A 19604-nucleotide genomic window follows, 5' to 3' on the forward strand; every position below is an offset into this window, starting at 1 on the left:
CCTTCAGATGATGTTAAACGTCTCATCCAGTTTTCAGGAAGCCAATCATTCATCCAGTCAGTCTCTTACTGTGTGTACAGCGCAGTGTATCATATTACGCACATTACTGACATAAACATGTAACAGAAGTTCTATTTGCAAGCTGTGAAATAGTCAAATCTGTCAATTGATGTTTTTTATTTTCTCTAAATTATCAGAAGAGTCAATGACTAAATGCGATGATTTGAGGGATTTTGTAAATTATATGCTCTGCTTTCTTTTGCTAATTGTAACTGCAATAATTCCAGTTGGCACTTTACAGCAGAAAAGGTTCAGTTTAAGTAGCATGAAATTCTGTAGACTACACTATGATCATAACAGGAGAACACGTCAAAGGAAATTAAGCAATATAGAACATGAAAGGAGAATCACATGATGTTTCTGTTGTTGTTTGTTCATGCATTTAATTTCATTTGTTGAATATTAGTTTAATTTGTTGATGGTAGTCTGATTTTTAATATCTAAACATTTATTTTATATGGGTTTTTTTTACTTTGTTTTTGATCTGCAGAAATGCTTTGTATCTCTACATAAGTAAAGTAAGATAAGTAAACAAATGTTTTGCAAAGTTCTCCATTTGGAACTTTCAAAGAAATTGCAAGCGATGAGATAAGAGATGAAAACATTTCTGCAGGACTTGGTTCATTTAGGTTGGATTTCTTTCAAACACATGGAAAAAACAAGCAACTTGGCAAGAAGTGCTCGCAAATTGCAAGAAATTTGTAGATTTGGAAAAATATTAAAAATAAGCTAGGGAAAAATGTTGAGGAAGTGATGTTTATAATTATCATTTTTGTGTATATTGATATAATGTCACAGAATTATTATTTTAAAACAGTTTTTCAAGTCTTTTTCAAAGTCGTTTGTTTTTTGTTTTTCACACCTATTATTTTTATTATTTTTTTGTGCAAATTTTCAGTAAATTTCCTTGCTGTATTTATTTATTTTTTTTTTTTTTACTAATTTCTCGCTAGATTTTTGGTTATTTCTTCTGAGGTTGCTGATTGCCTTCTTGCCAAGTTTTTGAAAGACAATTTGCTTAGATTTCAAAGGGTTAATGAGTGTGTGTTCTTGTCTCTAACAAAGGGGAGGTCACTTTTATGACACCTGTGACATTTTCATTTCCTTTTTTATTTGATAAAAGAAGGGAAGTGTATGAACGAGATGATAAGATACACTTCATCATTGACGAAAATGAACTGCAGCAGCAGCAGTTCTGTTTACCACTATTGTAAGTTGCCATGGCTACACACGCGTATGTGCAGGGAGGAAGTTTTCTGCTCATGGTGCTTTTTTTGAGTAAGTATTACATTTAAAAACTTTGTGCCCTGGATTCTTATCCGGAGGTGATTTACATTTTAATTTGGTATACTTCTTCACCACCTTTGTATTGCTGCTTGTCTGCGACTCTAGTTATTATCATTTGGCATTAATTTGGATTGTTGACCCCATTTACACACACGCAGCAAGCTGTTTTCAGCTTTTAGGCGCATGTAGAAACCTAAAAGAGTTAAAGAAATACTTCATCCACAACAAGACCATTTATAAATCATTTAGTCGTGCCATTTTATCTTGAATTGGTGAAGAAAGCTTTATTTTTCTCACACACAGAAAACAACAAACATTGATTTATTGATTGATTGTGAACAACTTTAACAATAGCAAAACTATTTAGAAATATCCCTTTTCAAAATCTCACACAACTCGCACAGTATAATCAAGGTCTTATTTATCCAGTCGTACGCTTAGCACTTTCCAAACACACACACACACACTCACAAAACTCTTTAGTAATAACTGAAAGTTAAAATTATGAACAATCTTTTCAAAGCAAGAAGGTTCCTCAGTGAAAATCCATGTGTTTGTGAAGTACTGAGCATACAACTGGATAATGAGACCTTGATTACTGCACAAGTTCTGTGACAGTTTAGAAAACGGATAAAACAAACAGAGAATTTGTAAATGGATGTTTTGTGGATCAATCAATAAATCCATATGTCACCATTTTTTGCATTGAGATGCAAGAAAAGCTGTTTTCTTTGCAAATTCAAGGTAACGCGACACAACCAGTCGATTAACGAATGGTTATTTGTGGGTGAAGTCACAAAAGATTATGTGCAAAAGTTTTGCCTAAAAACAGCTGTTTTTTTTTAAATTGACAACATCAAGGTCTATTTCAAATGTAGCAGTTCAGTTTGGTTGTGAACAACAAACACATTTCTCAGATGCAGACAATCTAGAAAACTTAAAAGGGGAAAGCAAATTTTAACATAGACTTAAAATAATATTTTTATCTTTAAATGTCAATAGTATTCTCTTGTAAAGCCCACTATACTTACAGATATTTTTCCATCCTCCACCTATTATTTTGTTAAACCTCCTACCTCAGTAAATCCGAATTTCCAAGTGACAAAACTGATTTTATTATCTTTTTCTTCTTTGCAGTGAGAATGTATAATTGCTCACTGTATGACTAAAACTGTATAAAACTTTTTTGATAATGTAGCTACCAGAGGGGGGATAAACAATGTGGGGCAGAAGTTTAGATTAGAAATATCCCGGGAATAATGCGCTGCTATAAGTTTTGAGTTTGGTCAGTGTCAGTATTATGCAATGTTGTGAATATTATTTATTTCAATGTGTGAAATTTGATTTTAATCATAGAATTAACAATATCAGTCTTCCATATGTATTTGTTTTCTACTTTTCTGCTTTTCTTTAGCTTTGCTGTGTTATTTTACTTCTTTTTTTATTTCTTTCTAAACTAATATAGTAACTATGAAGTAGATCTGTAATCTGTAAGCGGTTAAATGTTGTGATAAACAAGGGCAACACTTTGAGAATATGTAATGGTGTTTAGAGAACAAAGTACAGAGAAAAACAAGCTGTATGTTGCTGTTATCCATATACCCGCTGGTAGATAAAGGAGTCAGTGCATGTTACTCATCATCCAGAGAATTGTATCTATTGCTGTAGAGGAAGAAAGCACTCGCTGTAACTACACATGCACACACACGTTATAGTAGTTAACACACACATGCTAGAATGTATGTGCAACAGCAATAAGCCAGCTAATGAAATGTATAATAGTGCACTAATTAAAAAATATCTACGCACATGCTTTAGATGATGCCTTGGCTCGATCACCATGAATCAGTGCTTTGCCTTGTAGACAGACAGCTTCAGCTGCCATGCTTGTCTTATAGTGTGTATTGCTTTATATTAGAACAATATGCTTTGCTTTGTGTGCCTGGTGTGTGTAAAATATTTGCTTGTTTGTCTCATTTTGTATTTTTTTTTTTTTAAAAGTTCCTTCTTTTATATTTGGTCACATTTACTGTTATGAATTGTGTGGACAGCCACGGTGCAGTGTGTCATGGTTGTGTGCTGAAGTTTCACATGTGAAATTGTTTAGAGGCAGTATCATATTTTCATTGACGGACTGAAATTAGTTTGCTGATTGAGTGTAACGTCACTTTTTCATGGGGCGGCCTCCATTTATCAACATGTATCACCTCATCTCTACAAGGATTTCAACAGAGCATTTGTTGCTGGTGGTGGTGAGTCAGTTACTGTGCTTTTGATGTGACAAAATAAAGTCATTAGTCATGATTGAAGCTCAGAGTGCCACACTGTATTTTATCATCCTTCATTTATTTACAATCAGTGACACCTGGATATGTTTATGAGCTTTGGACACAGACAGGTGGAAATGCACAATGACAGTGTGAATGATGCAGTAATAAATGCATTGTGAGTTCAGTATTGTCACTGAAAAATGACCGGTGTAACATCACAATGAACTTTACTGTTGACATCATCACAGGGCTGATTAACCTGCTCGAGGGACCTGCAGCATTAACCTCTTCTGTACATCATGTTAAGTGTTCCTGTGCTGTCTATGTGGTCCCAGGTTTTCTGTACAGACATTTTCTGTACAAAATACAATATAAAATAGAATTTTGCACTGTCAGCACCATAATTTTGCTAGTAAGGCCCCTCTTTCCCCCTTCAACCTGGAACATGCTACATGCTATATTGTTTAAATCTTTGATGCTGGGGGCTGTTGTCTGATGCTAGTAATGTGGATATGCTTCTAAATGATACTTTTACTTAAAATATGAATGATAATACATAATTTATTTCTAAATGTTGGCTTAAAAGTTTTAGAATCCTGTACTAAATGCTTCACACATATTAGGTAACTTTTTTCAAACCGTGGGGGAAAAAGGTTCAGAACCATCCCTTCAGTGTGTTATTCTCTAAAAATATGCAATCTGTAGTCTATTTTAATGTAATATTTTTATTCTATCCTCAGTAAACTTGACTAAATTAAGCTGAAGAACCAGTCGAGAACCTCTAAGGAACCACACTGGGGCTTAATCTTTGTGTGGCAGTGGTGCTATATAGCACCTTAATGTACATGAAAGAATCCAGCCAGTGTTTTAATATGTATACGCCCAACCCTCCTACTTTCTCATCCGGGTTTGGGACCGGCCATGACGGAATTTAAATAAAGGTTAAATTGAAGACAAACAAAACATAAGCTGAAATGATGACGATCTTGATCCTTGAACCAAGATTAGGTAAAAAACATTACCCTAAGCCTCTTATTGGTTTAGTTATTATTGTGATTTAATTACGTAAATCCAATGCAACTTTATTAATCCCTACAAGGATAAATGTATGCGGTAGTTCATCACCCAGATCAACAAATAAACCCACAGTAAATGGGAGGAACAACAAATGCGAAAACATCATTGTTAATCACAAAGCTAAAACATTAAAAGGCCATAAGCTTTAAAACTATATGTGCAATTGGTCACACACACATTTATAAATGAATATAAAAAGTAATGAGAGTATAACGAGAGTATGGAGATGTACAAAAATTATGAAAAAAAGGTTTATGAAGTACGGAGACAGACAGTGGAGTAATGTAGTGTGTATTTCAATATTTCCAAGCAAGGTTGTTACAAAACATTTCCAACACAGTGAACTAATTTCATTGAGTTAAATAATAGTTTAAGAGTGTAATTTTGATTAGTTCACCTGCTGAAATAAAGGGTTGTTGGTTACTTGTGCTTTACTGCTCTTGTGCAACTTTCTTGGTAAAACAATGATTAAACTCTCTGTGCTGTGCTTACATTATTTTTCCCATCTCATCATTTTGAATGTCAGATGACAGACACATAAAGGGAAGAGAAAACAGCTGGACGATCAGCAAGTTCTCTGTGGTCAGTGATCCGCAGCACGGTACAGCAAGAAAAACTTGTCACCATCATTCACCAGTCACAAGTTACTTCACAAAAGAATACAATTTGAAAAAATAAAAGTCACAGATAACCAAAAAATTACCAAATACCAGCATACTGTGCTGTGTTTTTTTTCAGGTCCTCTTCATTATTTATTTATTTTATTTTACCAGAAAGTCCATTTTAGATAAAAAAAAAAATCTCTTTTAGAGAGGCCAAGGTAACAGAAAATTCACCTGCTCGAGTATTTGAATAAAATAAATATAACATGATGCACAAAAATTGCTTTGTGTCACTTTTAATTTCTTGATGGTTTAACATGTTCAACTTTACGTCAGAAAAACATCATTAGAACAGTATTTTGGCAAATGTTGTAACAGTGACATTTGGGCTTGAACTGTGCCAAGATATTTCAGAGACATTATAGCCCGGAAACAAATAAGAAGCACTTTAGAATGACAATAAAAAAATTATTGGACTTGTACGTGATTACCTTTTCTAATTAATTTAAAGGTATCAGTAATATTCAGTAAAACGATAATAATATATGTACATTTCTCATATTCCAAGATTTTGGACCACTTTTGTCATTGACTGTCATTGCTAAACAGGCCTATCATTTCACACTGAAAAGTCAAATGGCTCTGTCAAATGCATCTGTATCTCAGGTTTGCTGTCTCATAACTCATCCAATGACAACTGCAACAATTCACTGACACTTATTTTCCTGCATTTACAATTACACTTGCAGGGGTCAGTTATTGGGTGGAGGCGGGGTAAAGGATGCACCCTGGACACGTCACCAAGCAATCACAGGGCTGACACACAGACAGACAACCACGCTCTAATTTACAGTCAACAATCAACCTAAAGTGCTGTGGGACAAAACTGAAGAGCCTATGTAAAACCCATGCTTGTTTTGTCTCTTTCTGTAGCGGCTGTGAGTCTCTTTATATTTCTATGCAGCTGTTTTGCATCTTTAAGTCATTGTTTTGCATGTTTTGGTGGTCATTTTAAACCTCTACTCGGTCAGTATGTATCTCTACAAATGACATTTGCAGGTGATGGCCAGGGAGACCCCTGACGCTTGGGCCTGGTGGGCCCATAAAATAACCCATCCATGCGTGTTACTGATATCAGTTGTCATTTTCAATGACAGTACTAAAAATATAGTTCAGTGATGAGGATTTTTGAACAAAAAGTAAACATCAAAGACAGTTTTCCTGAGTTCATTGAGAGTAAATCAGAGACTTTATAAATTTGTATATAATTTATGTACAGTCTATGAGGTACAGTGGTGACAGAGAGGGTGAGTTTTAGCACCAACTAGCGGTCAGATGGAGGCGGTGCAGATCTGCTGCACCACTCCATTAAGTGTGTTTCACCGGCTAAATCCAGATTCAGGCGTTTGTACGTCTTTAAAGGAAACATATCTGATCTTATCAACCCAAACACCTACAGACTGGACCAAAAAGGGAAGGGTTGTGGTGACCGTGTGGTTTCGTTACAGATCACATGAGCTGCGTTCATGTGACCGGGCTCACGTGGTCCCGGTGATAAAAATGCACTGAGGACCGATTCTCAGTCACTCTGCTGGTCAACTAGTTTGGGAGACACACAGAGGAGGAAACTGGAGCTGAAGATATAAAGTTTACACTGACAACTGACCAACAAGCTTAAGGTAAATGATTTGCATTTACTGCTTTGTCCTCAGCCTTTTAGTTTCCGGTTTATCAGACGTTAGTCACAGATTGTTTACACGGTGAGTTAGCAGTTATCGGCTAATGTTAGCTAAATCTGTACGTAAACTACAAATAAATAGTATGTTCAGTTACTATTGATGGGCCGACTGACTCATTTAATACAAAAAAAGCAGTGAAAGTCCTCTTTGTTTTCATAGTTAAAATGGTGGTTGTTGTGGTTTGACCCATTTTGGACTTCATGGTCACAGGTGATAAGATAAACGTTGGAAAGCAGGTGTGGCAAATTTGACACAGCGACATGATGAGTTAAATCGTGTCAGGAGCACCACATTTAAAGAGAGAAAAGAACATAAAACCTGAAGTTTAAATTAATATGAAAGGTAATACTGAACAATCAGGCTTTTTTTTATATTGTGTGACGCCTACAACAATAGGGAAATGGAAAGTGAAACTAGTTTTTATGCCCCATTGAGGCAGAAACTCTGTCCTCTGCTATTATCAGACAAAAGAAAGGCGCTGAGTTATATACAGTTACAGTTATAAACGTGTCTGATTCAACAGAGCATCAGAGAAGAGCTTTTAATGAACTGATTTGTGTTTGTGTAAAATAACCATAGACTTCACTATAACACTATTTACAGTTCATACTGTGCAAAAGAAAGAGGATAAAACATGGCAACGGGAAGTTTGTACATTTATCAGCAGGCCCTCTGCATTGTTACAAGGAATGAGGAAATGAGCTTTATCTGTCAGAAGTAGAAGTTTATCGGCCTGGCTGATTATTGGGCCAGATATTTGGCATTTCGCTTATCTATTTGATTTATTTGTATGACTGCTGATAAAATTAATTAAAGTGCAAAGAAAGTGAGGAACTTTAACTTTGTAAAACCTCAGGGAGCTATTTTTATTCATTCATATTTATTCAAATTTTCACTTGACTTGATAAAAAAAGCTGCTGGGAATTTTTGTATATGATGTTGAAAGATTCAGTTTTGATTAAACATTTGCCAAAGGCATTAAACAAAGTTTTGAGTTTGTTAAATCCGGAATTCAATACAACTGTAAATTGTGAATGCATAGGCTATCGGTTCCAAATATCAGTTATCAGCCTTGTTTACTACTAATAACTGGTATTGGCTCTGAAAAACAATATTGGTTGACCCCTAGTGAGTAGACTAATAGAGAAAACTCACCAGATTTACAGTAAAGCATGACAGATGCATCAAACTGTGTGGATTCATATTTGCAGACAAGATGAAAGTTTTATGTGAGATACTTTTCATGTTTAAGAAATTCCTTTCTCGTTCAGTATCATGACACTTTTCCGGTCTTTGTGCTCAATACCCAGAGATTACAGCACGAGGGGAACATTGCAGAATATTGATTTGTTCCACCTATTTTATATTTAAATATCCAAGTTTTATCAGATACCATGTGTCTAAACTTATGTAATCCTACCCCATCTTCCTTATTAAAAAATTAACAAAATGTGTCTCTTCATGTATTATCTTCCTATACCAATTTATACATATGAAATGTATCATAGTTATCTACATATACACACAAACACATTCCCATTTCCATATTAATCTATATAACACCTGGTGTCTGAAAAAGCCCTTCCACGTCCATATACTTTGTGAAAATCATGTTTTTCAAATTGTTCTTTAACTGGATATTGTTTGCACATTCCTGTAGCTCCCTGTTCAGACTATTTAACAGTTTCAATCTATAAGTGGAAATACAAGTTTTCTTTGTTGCTTGAGCAGTAAGTAAGTAAATTAAAATTACCTTCTTGGTTAAAGAACCACAGTACATTATTTTTTTAAGATCCCACTCCTGCAGATTTGTTGTGCAAAACTTGATTTTAAAGTCTTTTTCTTCAGATGTAAACTAACTATACTCATAATGATCTGCGCTGTTTTATCAAGTGTAGAAAACATTGAGATAGAGAAGAGACAGAGTAGCTCAACACAATGTTTAAACATTTCCTCTAGTTGAACCCAGTGTTTTAGGACTTATGTGAAGGTCACTGGTTGTTAGAAAGGAGGTGATGTATTGTCTCTGTGGCTTTGGTGCTGACTCACCTGCTCCTGTCTTGATCTTATCTCCCACATAGTGGAACATTTTAACAACTCTGTTTTCAAAAATCTGTTGGTTAGCATTGACTAGGCACAAAAGTTTAAAGTGGGGCTGTTTTTTTTTCAGTGAATTTGACATTTTGAAGATACAAGAGTTGCAGAAGAAAGGCCTCGCAGTCCTCCACTATGACTCAGCAAGATAATGTAACCTTTGGGAGTCTTGCTCTATGATAACTGTGTTGAAAGTTATTGACAGACTGATTCCTTTCAGTCAGGTCAGCAGGCTGAAGGTTCACTTCCCCAAATTACATTTAAGTGAGTGTGATAGTGACAAGGCAGTTTGTGTGTGTGTGTGTGTTTGAACCACTAAAAAATAAATCTCTCTTGTAATTTGTTTTATTCTTGTGGTCTAAAGGGGCACTGATTGTCTAGTTGTTGTTTTTTTTTTTTTTAAGTTTCCATATTTTGCACACATTTGATAGCTTGCACATGATATAGATGTTTCACACTTACTGAAGTGATACAAGTTATTTACAGCACATGCAATAGAGCGAAAGCTAACCTACTCGCCCCCAACAGCTGAAGGACTCATTGAAGTCTCTCCACAACCATGGAAGACATGACAGTTTTCGCACATGACTAGACTATGATACACAATTTCCTGTGGCATTTAAGTTGAGCACTGGGCTCGATTTAAGGAGAAAAGTGGAGTATATCACGTGATACTTCAGTGTGATTTCAGGAAGCAGATGTTTTTCTGTAAAGGGGAATTTTTCTATTCCTACTTCCTGCTGTGTACTTTTTACTCGTGATATTTCATTGACCTCAGTCATGTGATATTATATCAGTTTCACTGGAACTCATATTTTCTCTCTCCCTCGCTCTCTCTCTGTAACGTTTTCTTTGGATTCTCTTCTGCTTTCCACATAATACAAACAGGACATGCCTACACGTGTGTGCTGATTTTACAGACTAACAAGACAGGCTCTTGTTTTCCAGAGAAACCTGTGTGGCAGAGTACGCACACGGGGTCTGTAAGTCTAATAAGCTCCTACTCAAGCCCGCGTAAAATTGTGTTTGGCAACAAAATGATTCAGATTTAGTGTTGGATAATCTTGAAACATAATTTGGCAAATAGTAACAGAATCTTTGTCTGTCAAAGAAAAAATCATTCATTAGCATTTCTTGTGTCTTTATATATCAAAAGGCATTTGTTTTCCTCTCCTACTGTTTAGGTCTTAAGCTAACATCATCTGTCGTCCCTCAATAAGAATTTGAAGCTGCATGTTGTTTCCTCTCATCACATTTATGAGGAGGCACAGTGTCTGCACTGCTATTGATTTTTCTGGACTGATGACGTCCTGCTTATCCGGAGCATGCTTCTATTTAATAGGTTTTATTATGGTCTCTCGTGGGTCGTTGTCTGGAGATGATATCAAGTTGCACCAGTGCATTTCACCTCTGATAAGGCGGTCTGATGTAGCATTTGAGGGCGGATTTGGGGTAGAGCTGCTCGATCATGGCACAAATAATAATCATGATTATTTTGCTCAATACTGGGATCATTATTACTTTACTCAGTTACTCATTGACTTTGGAAACATCATGCATTTTTGCACTTTGAAAAAACTTTTGTTTGTAAAAGTTCGTTCTCTCGAACTTAATATAATTCAACTGAAAAAGTAAAAGTTAGGGCTTTGTGGGAGGAGCAATAGTGCACAGCTGCAAGAGGAAAGGGTGCGCTGGACTTAATAAACAGGACAAAGTGGGATTGCAAAACTGAATGCAGCACAATAATCCTTTTAGCTCAATTGTCTTGTTTTCATAATCGTTTAAAGTCAAAATTGTAATTCACAATAAACTCGATGAATCCCCCAACCCTGACTTGGGGTTTGCTTTTATCTAGAAATTCAAAGAGTGCACATTTGCATTGTTGGAGGTGCTTTCTCTTGCTTGAAGAGTTATGAGGAAGTATTATTCTTGGTGCTTTTTTAACATGGGAACTGAAACCCAGTCCATCTAGTTAAAGTCTTGAGTCATTTTCTTGCGTGTACATGTACATGTACAATGTAGATTTAATGTAAAGTACTGGTTGAAAGCTCAGGACTGTTTATTGTACTCGTTTGCCTGCTGATGCAGCTGGTTTAACCACTGGAAAGATCTCTGATGAGCATGACTGAGGATAAGAGGTTTTTCTCTGCTCTCTGTATGCACGTTCCACTTGTAGCTGCAACCAGAATGACAATGTCTAGTCAGCTATGAACGTTTTCAGCCTAGTTTCAGGGCTCAAGATTAACAGGCGTATGTTAGTGTGTTTAAACACAGAATTGCATTGTCTCAGGCCTGTATTGCTTAATGTGGACCGAAGACTTTCTCCAGAGTTCATTAACTGTGCATTTATTCTAGATCCCCTCATTTTTATTCAGTGTTTTCAGTTAACTTCATGACCTAGACTACCGTATGAATGGTCACTTCTGGTTCAGTATCACATTTTTTTGTAGCTTTCTTGTGATACATTGTTAACCCTTAAGCCGTCACCACTTCCAGTGCATAGGATGTAGGGGGATATAATGGCAGACATATTCTTTAGTGTATAATAACCTGAAAATAAGAATAATTGTGTTATTTGTTACCTCAGAATGAGCCGTTTATGTCTACATAGGGAGTGGGTCGTTTCTGAAGATCACCACGTTCACCGCTATGTCTCTACAGTAGCCCAGAATGTACAAACCAAAAAAAGTGGCTCTAGATAGAGCTTTTTGTGTTTTTACTTCAGCCACTGTAGTTAGAAACCCATTTGCAAAGAGCAGCTTCAGAAAAACACTTTTACACTTTAGTGTTTTTAACATTTGAATTCACCAGGTGTAATTGTTTTGAAAAGGTGGCGACCTCTGTGGATAATTCCACTCCCGTAAAAAACCTCTTGAACGTCTGGATCTTAAATTATCAGAGAAAAAAGCTGAACACACATCAGCAGGTAGTGGGCGAGCTGCCTGTCTCCAACATGAGGAACAAAGTCGGAGAAACTGATTTGTAATGCAAAATGGCTTTATTCAGTGTTTTTATGGGTTTAAACCACCTGATCTATTTGTTTTGGAGATTTGTGGATAACTTGGCTCCTGGTTAAAACCTCCTGCACAATGAACACAGATGAATCTTAGCTGAGAGAACTGGTTGCAATCTGCAGTCGTCACTGCTAGATGCCTCTAAATCTCCCTAAATCTTACACACAGCTACTTTAAAGTTAAGGGAACTCAAAATCCATGTTTTGCCTGGAATTGATACACTTGGTGTTAGTTAGATTTAAGGTTTTGTAATCATGGTAAGGTTTAGCGATCAGAATAATGAATGTATTTATTCAATGAAATTTCCATGGCTCATATGTAATTTCGCAGTGTGAATAACGAGTAGACTTGTCCTCTTAATTCTTTTTATTTTTCAGGCAAAATGTGGCGTGCAGCCCTACTGTTATTGGCTGCCAGCTTGTCAGTGAGCCTGGCCAGACCCCACCTCAAACCACTGTCCAGTGAGATGGTCAACTACATCAATAAGTTGAACACTACCTGGAGGGTGAGTTTTTGATTTTTCAAAAATGTTTTTCTTACCTTGAACTTTTGTGTGCAGTTCTGTTTGATTTAATGCCTCGTCTTTCCTACAGGCTGGTCACAACTTCCATAATGTCGACTTCAGTTATGTCCAGAAACTCTGCGGTACGATGCTGAAGGGACCCAAATTGCCACTTATGTGAGTCTCATTTGTAAAACCTAGGAGATGCACTTCAGATTAGCAGTAGTTTCAGTATCATGGTCCAAAACTTTGTTCCCCAACTGTTGATTACAAAATAGAAAATTACATCAAGCTTGCTTACTCTGTAGCTGTAAGTCGTAGTAACGCACAGTAATACTTGAGTCTCTTACACTGTTTTCCTTTACAGGGTTCAGTATTCTGGAGACATCAAGCTGCCTAAAAACTTTGACTCCAGAGAGCAGTGGCCCAACTGTCCCACTCTGAAGGAGATCAGAGACCAGGGCTCCTGTGGATCTTGCTGGGTGAGATAAAAACTCACTACTCAAAAGATGTGACTACATTTAACGAGTGTTCAACTTTCATTTTTTTATTTTTTTTTAAAGAACAGATTATTGAGGAAAATTTCTTTTTGATTGTGGCATGTGTTGAAGGATCACAAATGCTAAAATTTGGCATTCACCTTTACCACTGAAAATTAAGTCCATTTTCTTTACACTGTACACACACCCAAATCACAAACTTGCTTTGAACAGACAACACCCTCTGTCCTTTTAATTCTTAAGGGAATACTTCGCCTACAAAATGTCCATTTGTAAATCAGACAGTCATGCCGTGTTACCTTCAATTCATGAAGAAAGCTATCATTACAAACCGTATTCTGCAATCCTCCATAGAAACGGCAAACATATTGAGTCATTGATTGATTGGAGACCAAGTTTAACAAAAGCGAAAAAACAACAAGAAAAACAAACAAACAAAAAAAACCTCTCACACAACTTGTGAAGTATAATCCAAGTGTCATATATCCACCACCCACACAAATGTCTTTTTTGCTGAAAACCATCTTTGGACTCTGGCTTTCAAGAGAGATATATAGGTTTCACTTTAAGTTCAATTTAAAATACTTAGGTTTTAGTGAAAATACACATGTTTGGGAAGTACTGAGCTGAACTGCACTCTTTGCATGAGAGTTGGTAAACTGATGTTTTGATATAGTTTTGCTGTTGTTTAACTGCATACCCAGCAAATCGATGTTTGCCGCTTTCTATTAGGTTTTCAGAGAAGGAAAAAAAACCCAAACTTTATTTCACACATTTAAGGTAACACAGCACGACTAATCCATTTACAAATGGTCATTTTGGGGATGAAGCATTCATTTAATTCAGATTAGGAAGAACCAGTCCCAAACCTTACATATATGTCTGAGGCTTGTTGTTGTTTTTCTGTCTGCAGGCGTTTGGCGCTACAGAGGCCATGTCCGACCGGTTGTGTATCCATAGCAATGCCAAGGTCAGCGTGGAGATCTCTGCAGAGGACCTGCTGTCCTGCTGTGACAGCTGTGGCATGGGGTGAGAGACAGTAATGTGTGAAAATTTTCACTACTTCAGATTCCCACAGTAGATAACTTCAGTGACCTACTGTATGAGTACCTTTAAATCAGAGCTCAGTAGCAAACCATAAGGTTTGAAATTTTGATCACTGGGCATTAAATGGGAGAGCAAATGAACTGACTCAACACAAGCTCTCCAGTGAATGATCTGATAAGAAGATGGCCCAGAAATGTATAGGAATGCACTGATCCAATGCGCAGAATTGGCATCTGTGGTGAAACTGACCACTTTGAGCAGATCAGGTGTCTGCCGTCACATGAGTGATCCACAGGAAATACAGTGGCCTCAGTGCAACCATACATAAGTTGATTCTGGTCAGACCCATGCAATAAGGTGTGCATATTTTAAAGCAAGGACTGTTAATGGATTCTTTCTTGGTGTCAGCAGACGCAGCATTAAGAGGTGGGATTCAGAGTTGGTATAGGGAGAGAAAAAAGGCTGGGTCTCTCTGATGTTGCACAGTGTGAACATTTGGAGTTTAAGTCAGGGAATGCATAGTGATTTTCTGTCAAACTGGATATATTTTATAAAACTTTTCTGTTTTTTTTTCTCTCTTTTTAGATGTAACGGTGGTTACCCATCAGCTGCCTGGGAGTACTGGACCAACGAGGGACTGGTCTCTGGAGGTCTCTATGACTCCCACATCGGTGAGTTTTGTGTGTGAGACTCTCACAGTAATTTGCATGTATGGTATTTATGGTCCTTATTTTTTGTCTCTCTATCTTTGTGTCTACAGGTTGCCGGCCGTACACTATCCCTCCCTGTGAACACCATGTGAATGGCAGCAGACCCCCCTGCACTGGCGAGGGTGGAGACACACCTGAGTGCGTCAGCAAATGTGAACCTGGTTTCACACCCAGCTACAAGCAGGACAAACACTATGGTAAGAAAAGGCATAAATGAATGTTTTGGACGTATCCAGAGTTAAGCATGCTAATATTAGCTCTGTCTTTGCACACGCAAGAATATTTAGTATGTAAAATAAGAAATTAAATTTAAAATTTGAACTGTGTTTCTCTTTGGCCCTGAGATTTTCCAGGGAAGAGGTTTCTCACTTCAGCTAGTTGTATTATAATAAAGATATACAAAGCAAGAAATGTCAGCTTGTTGGTAAACATTATCATCCACAAAATCCAAACCCAGCTTTCTCCACTTAGCATTTTGCTTTGCTATGTTTACATTTTTTTAGGCGCTGTGTCTAAGATTTTTGTAGCTTCCTCTTGAATACCTGCTGCTTGCAGTCCTGAACTTACTCACTACCTTTAAAAAAAGTTCTGACCTCACCTGCTTTGCCCGTAAATGTGCCAAACATAAAAATAAGATGAAAATACAGGCAGAGGGCAGGGTCTCTACGGATAAATACACCACCACACACTTCTAGTAGGTCATAGGTGATAATTGAGAGTGTTTACTTTTTTATATACTTTTATATATTTTAAAAATTCTGGTTAATCAGCAAGTTACAGTTTTAAGTATCATTATATCTAGAATCACTCGTCAAAATGTTATTAATCCATCACTAGCATGCAACCTTTACACTGAGAGAGACACATGCATAGTATTTGTTGATCTTTAACAAAGACAAACCGTTTATGTATGTATTCAGTCATGCCCCATCAATCACTCTTGTAACTGCCGTGTGCATCATGTCGATGTCCTAAGATGAGCCTGATCTTGGTAAATACAGCTGTGTATGCACAGGGTCCTAACTCGAAGTGTGTTGCAGGTAAAACGTCTTACAGCGTGCCGTCAGATGAAGAGCAGATCCAGAGTGAGATATACAAGAATGGCCCAGTAGAGGGAGCCTTTACCGTCTATGAAGACTTTGTGCTGTACAAGACTGGTAAGAACAGAAGCACTATTAACAGATGAATGCAGTATAAACACACACAGTACTGAGTACTTGTGCACTCACGACCTGTTGAGCAGCACAGGGTAAACGCTGACTGGACGTTTTGCTCAGTGGTTCTTTAAAATGTTGTTTCTGACATCCTCTCACACACTCGAACTAAAACTCTCGCTGCCCCTCCTCTCTGTTGTGTTCCTGACCTTGTCTTATTCGTCTTGTCTCCAGGTGTGTATCAGCATGTGTCTGGATCTGCTGTTGGGGGCCACGCCATCAAGATCCTGGGCTGGGGAGAGGAAGATGGCGTTCCCTACTGGCTCTGTGCCAACTCCTGGAACACTGACTGGGGCGATAACGGTGAGAAAATCGCATATTTTACTACTTTTAACCAACATTTATATGAAAGTCACTCTTGATTATAAATGGTAGCGCCCCTATTTACATGTATGAAGGAAATGGAATATTACAGACTCTTCAGTGTCAAACAGTCATACATCACACTGAAGCCTCAGATGACCACATTGTTGAATCAACATCCTGAATCGTGTCAACTTTTCATACCCATCCTTAACATGGATATACAACTACATTTTAGACAATACTGTTTTTGCTTGTGGTATAGCTATGTTGAATAAAATGATATGAATACTTGTCTGCATCGGGTTAAATACCAGTAAATCAACGATCTATCATGCTCTGCCATCTAAAACTCCTTGAACTGCAGTGCTAATCAGTTACAAATTCAGTTGGGCATGATTTTAAATTCAAATTTTTAAGGGGTGTCTGCATGTCCAAAAAAAAAGTGTTTTTAAATAGTCTTAAATTTAAATTTGTGAGATCTTAATTTCCACAAACCTTTTACTCACTATAATAACCACATTGCTACATAAACCTACCTTTGCGATGGAGCACTTATATATGTTTACCTTTATACTTACGTGTGCTTGAATAAGAAAAAGACAATTTGTCCAAAAATCTGTCTTAAATTTGGTTATAATAATCTTGAAAAGGTCTTGCAAGCATTAAAATTATGTGTCTGATGCCTGCAGACACTTTGTTTTGGTTCTGCCAAATTTTAAATGAATGCAAATTAATGTAGTAAAAAAAAGCTTTTTGTTTGTTGTTTAACTTTTGAAATAAAAAAAAATGGTCACACATCTAACTCAGGCACATCACAATGTGATGAAAAAGAATTAAAAAATAGCTATCAATGCACAGAACCATAACCAGTGGCAATAAAAGTAACCAAAACACACTCTATTTTTCTTCCTCACCACACACACACACACACACACACACACACACACACACGTCACCTAATGACGTTTTCCATTGAGGTCAAGTGTAAGTGTTTAGGGAAAGACACGAGATGTATCGTTTGACTGCATTTCCGATTTTTTTTTGAAAAGCTGCTTAGTATGTTTGGAACAACTTCACGTGAGAAAATGTCACATGAAAGATATGATTAGCAGCATCACCATACCGATCTGTACATGCTACCCAACCGGTACTTAACAACAGAGAAGAGAGGGAATCAAGATGGCTCACTGGTTAGCTATTGTCAAACATAACATGTAGTCTACACAGTTTGTCATACTGGTGTGTGAGATTTATGCCAGCTGGGCCACTTGTCAGTTGGTTCTGGGCCGTGGTCTGACAATCTGATTGGCCTGTTGTACTGTGTATACTTGGCAGTTGTTCTAAATATGAGACACAAATGCACATACTTTATGTTCTCACACTTCACATATCAAGATATTTTATACTCTTAAATATGCAGTTACTGGTGTTGAGTCAAAGCTGTTGTTTTCAGTGTGTAAACTATCCTCTGGTTTATTTCTGGTCTTCAGGGTTCTTTAAGTTCCTGCGTGGATCGGATCACTGTGGTATTGAGTCTGAGGTTGTGGCTGGGATCCCCAAATAAACGGTTAAGGTGAGACAACAAAACAACATATAATGGCTAATAATTGCATAACAAAAAGCTGTTTACTGTGTCCCTGTACATTACAACTCGGCCATTCTGTTGAAACCTCCCAAATAAAATAATATGGCACGCTGGAGTACATACATTAGTTTTTGTGCACAAGCCTCATGGCTCTAAATTAACTGTCAACTCTGTGCCACCCTGGAAGCTCTGAGAGTCTAGTGTTTTTCGGAAATCCTGAAAAAAGTTTAAAATTATGAATGTAACTTGAAGTTTGTGCCTTAATGACTGTTTTTCTCTTTTAGGTTTTGAGCTGCAGTGACAATTACATAATCACTAGAGGGAGACACACTCAACTTTCTGCTCGAGAACTCGTTTGACAGCTTTTAGTCCTCCTTTGTTCAAGCCCACTGATCACTTTGCACTCATGGCATGTGGTTTTAGTTTGACAGCAGACAGAAAGAAACTCAAGAGCAACCTTCAGCTCATTCAGATGGATTAGCAGATGGAGTATGTGCCTGAGCTCTAATCCCCCCATTGTAGAATGGAAAGGTGTTTTTTTTTGTGTGTGTGTGTGTGTGTGTGTGTGTGTGTGTGTGTGTGTGTGTGTGTGAGAGAATGAGCTGTCGCAAGGTCTTCTTCCTTCACCTCTTACAGGACAGTCAATCAAAAAGTTGCACAGAAGACACAGGTGTACATTTAATTTTACCCAAGGTGACTTTAAGCAGAGAGTCACTGCTGTAGAATTTAATTTATCCCCCATCATCACTTTTTTCTGCATTGGTGCAAAGTGTGGGCCGTCTTAGAGCAACACCGCCCATTACTGAGAGAAATTATGAGACTCTTCCCAACACAGCAGAGAGGGTCAGTTTCTTTAAAAGTCAAATTTTCAATGACCACAGCTTTTATATCTGATATTCTTATTAAATATGATTTCTCAGTGCCACAAATGCCACTCCATAATGTCAGTATGTAGTCCCTGAGATTGGTGTCTGTTAGTGTTTTGAATTGTGAGTGTCAGATGAGAACTTGAACTTTTTTTAATATGGTTGATATGGGGATGTTTTTATTGTCTGCCTTTATTGATCAAAAATATTGACACAGCTGTTATGTTCTGAATTAAATAAAACAATATTTGGTATCCAACACTGCGTTGTTATTTTTGAATATGCATGCTGACATGTCTGGATGGGATTGACTCTCTCAAGAAGTTGTGGGTCAAGATTTGACAGATGAATGGATACATAGATGTGAGTCATAGCTATTAAGATAACATAAAACTTTATACAAATAGAAATGGCTGTGCAGCAGTTGAAATATAAAATAAGAGGAGTGCAGATACAAAGTGTAGAATATACAATGACTAAAATAACTGAAAAGAGCAAATGTATAGCAAATATACAATAGGTATATAGCATGTCTTAATTTAACACTTGATAACAAAATATAACAAAAAATAGCTAACAGCAAGGTGCAAAATTGAGATAATTGATAAATGTTGAGGGATTTTGCTGCATCTAGATTTTTAATCCCAAAGGAGTGATAATGTAAGACTGACTTACAGTTAATAGGCAGTACTTCTGTGACAAATATTCATTGTAAAGTATTTACTGTAGTG

The 19604-nt window shown here is 37.0% G+C and overlaps 1 protein-coding gene across 1 annotated transcript; it reads left to right on the plus strand.

Moving 5' to 3' along the window:
- The first annotated feature begins 6857 nt into the window (after positions 1–6857).
- Positions 6858–19132, plus strand: ctsba (cathepsin Ba). Its single transcript, XM_042496843.1, has 11 exons — positions 6858–6975; positions 12521–12648; positions 12737–12822; positions 13013–13127; positions 14059–14174; positions 14778–14863; positions 14953–15099; positions 15943–16059; positions 16291–16419; positions 17913–17995; positions 18292–19132. The coding sequence occupies exons 2-10, from the start codon at positions 12526–12528 to the stop codon at positions 17984–17986; spliced, it is 993 nt and encodes a 330-aa protein (XP_042352777.1). The 5' UTR covers positions 6858–6975; positions 12521–12525; the 3' UTR covers positions 17987–17995; positions 18292–19132.
- Positions 19133–19604: the final 472 nt, after the last annotated feature.

Source organism: Plectropomus leopardus, chromosome 1 (assembly GCF_008729295.1).
Source record: "Plectropomus leopardus isolate mb chromosome 1, YSFRI_Pleo_2.0, whole genome shotgun sequence".
Taxonomy (NCBI): domain Eukaryota; kingdom Metazoa; phylum Chordata; class Actinopteri; order Perciformes; family Serranidae; genus Plectropomus; species Plectropomus leopardus.

Excerpts from the sequence above, each read along its gene's own strand:
- ctsba (XM_042496843.1), top strand. The coding sequence starts at position 12,526 with ATGTGGCGTGCAGCCCTACTGTTATTGGCTGCCAGCTTGTCAGTGAGC. Across the intron at positions 12,649-12,736 it reads AGTTGAACACTACCTGGAGG|GCTGGTCACAACTTCCATAA; the intron begins GTGAGTTTTTGA and ends TCTTTCCTACAG. Across the intron at positions 13,128-14,058 it reads GCTCCTGTGGATCTTGCTGG|GCGTTTGGCGCTACAGAGGC; the intron begins GTGAGATAAAAA and ends TTCTGTCTGCAG.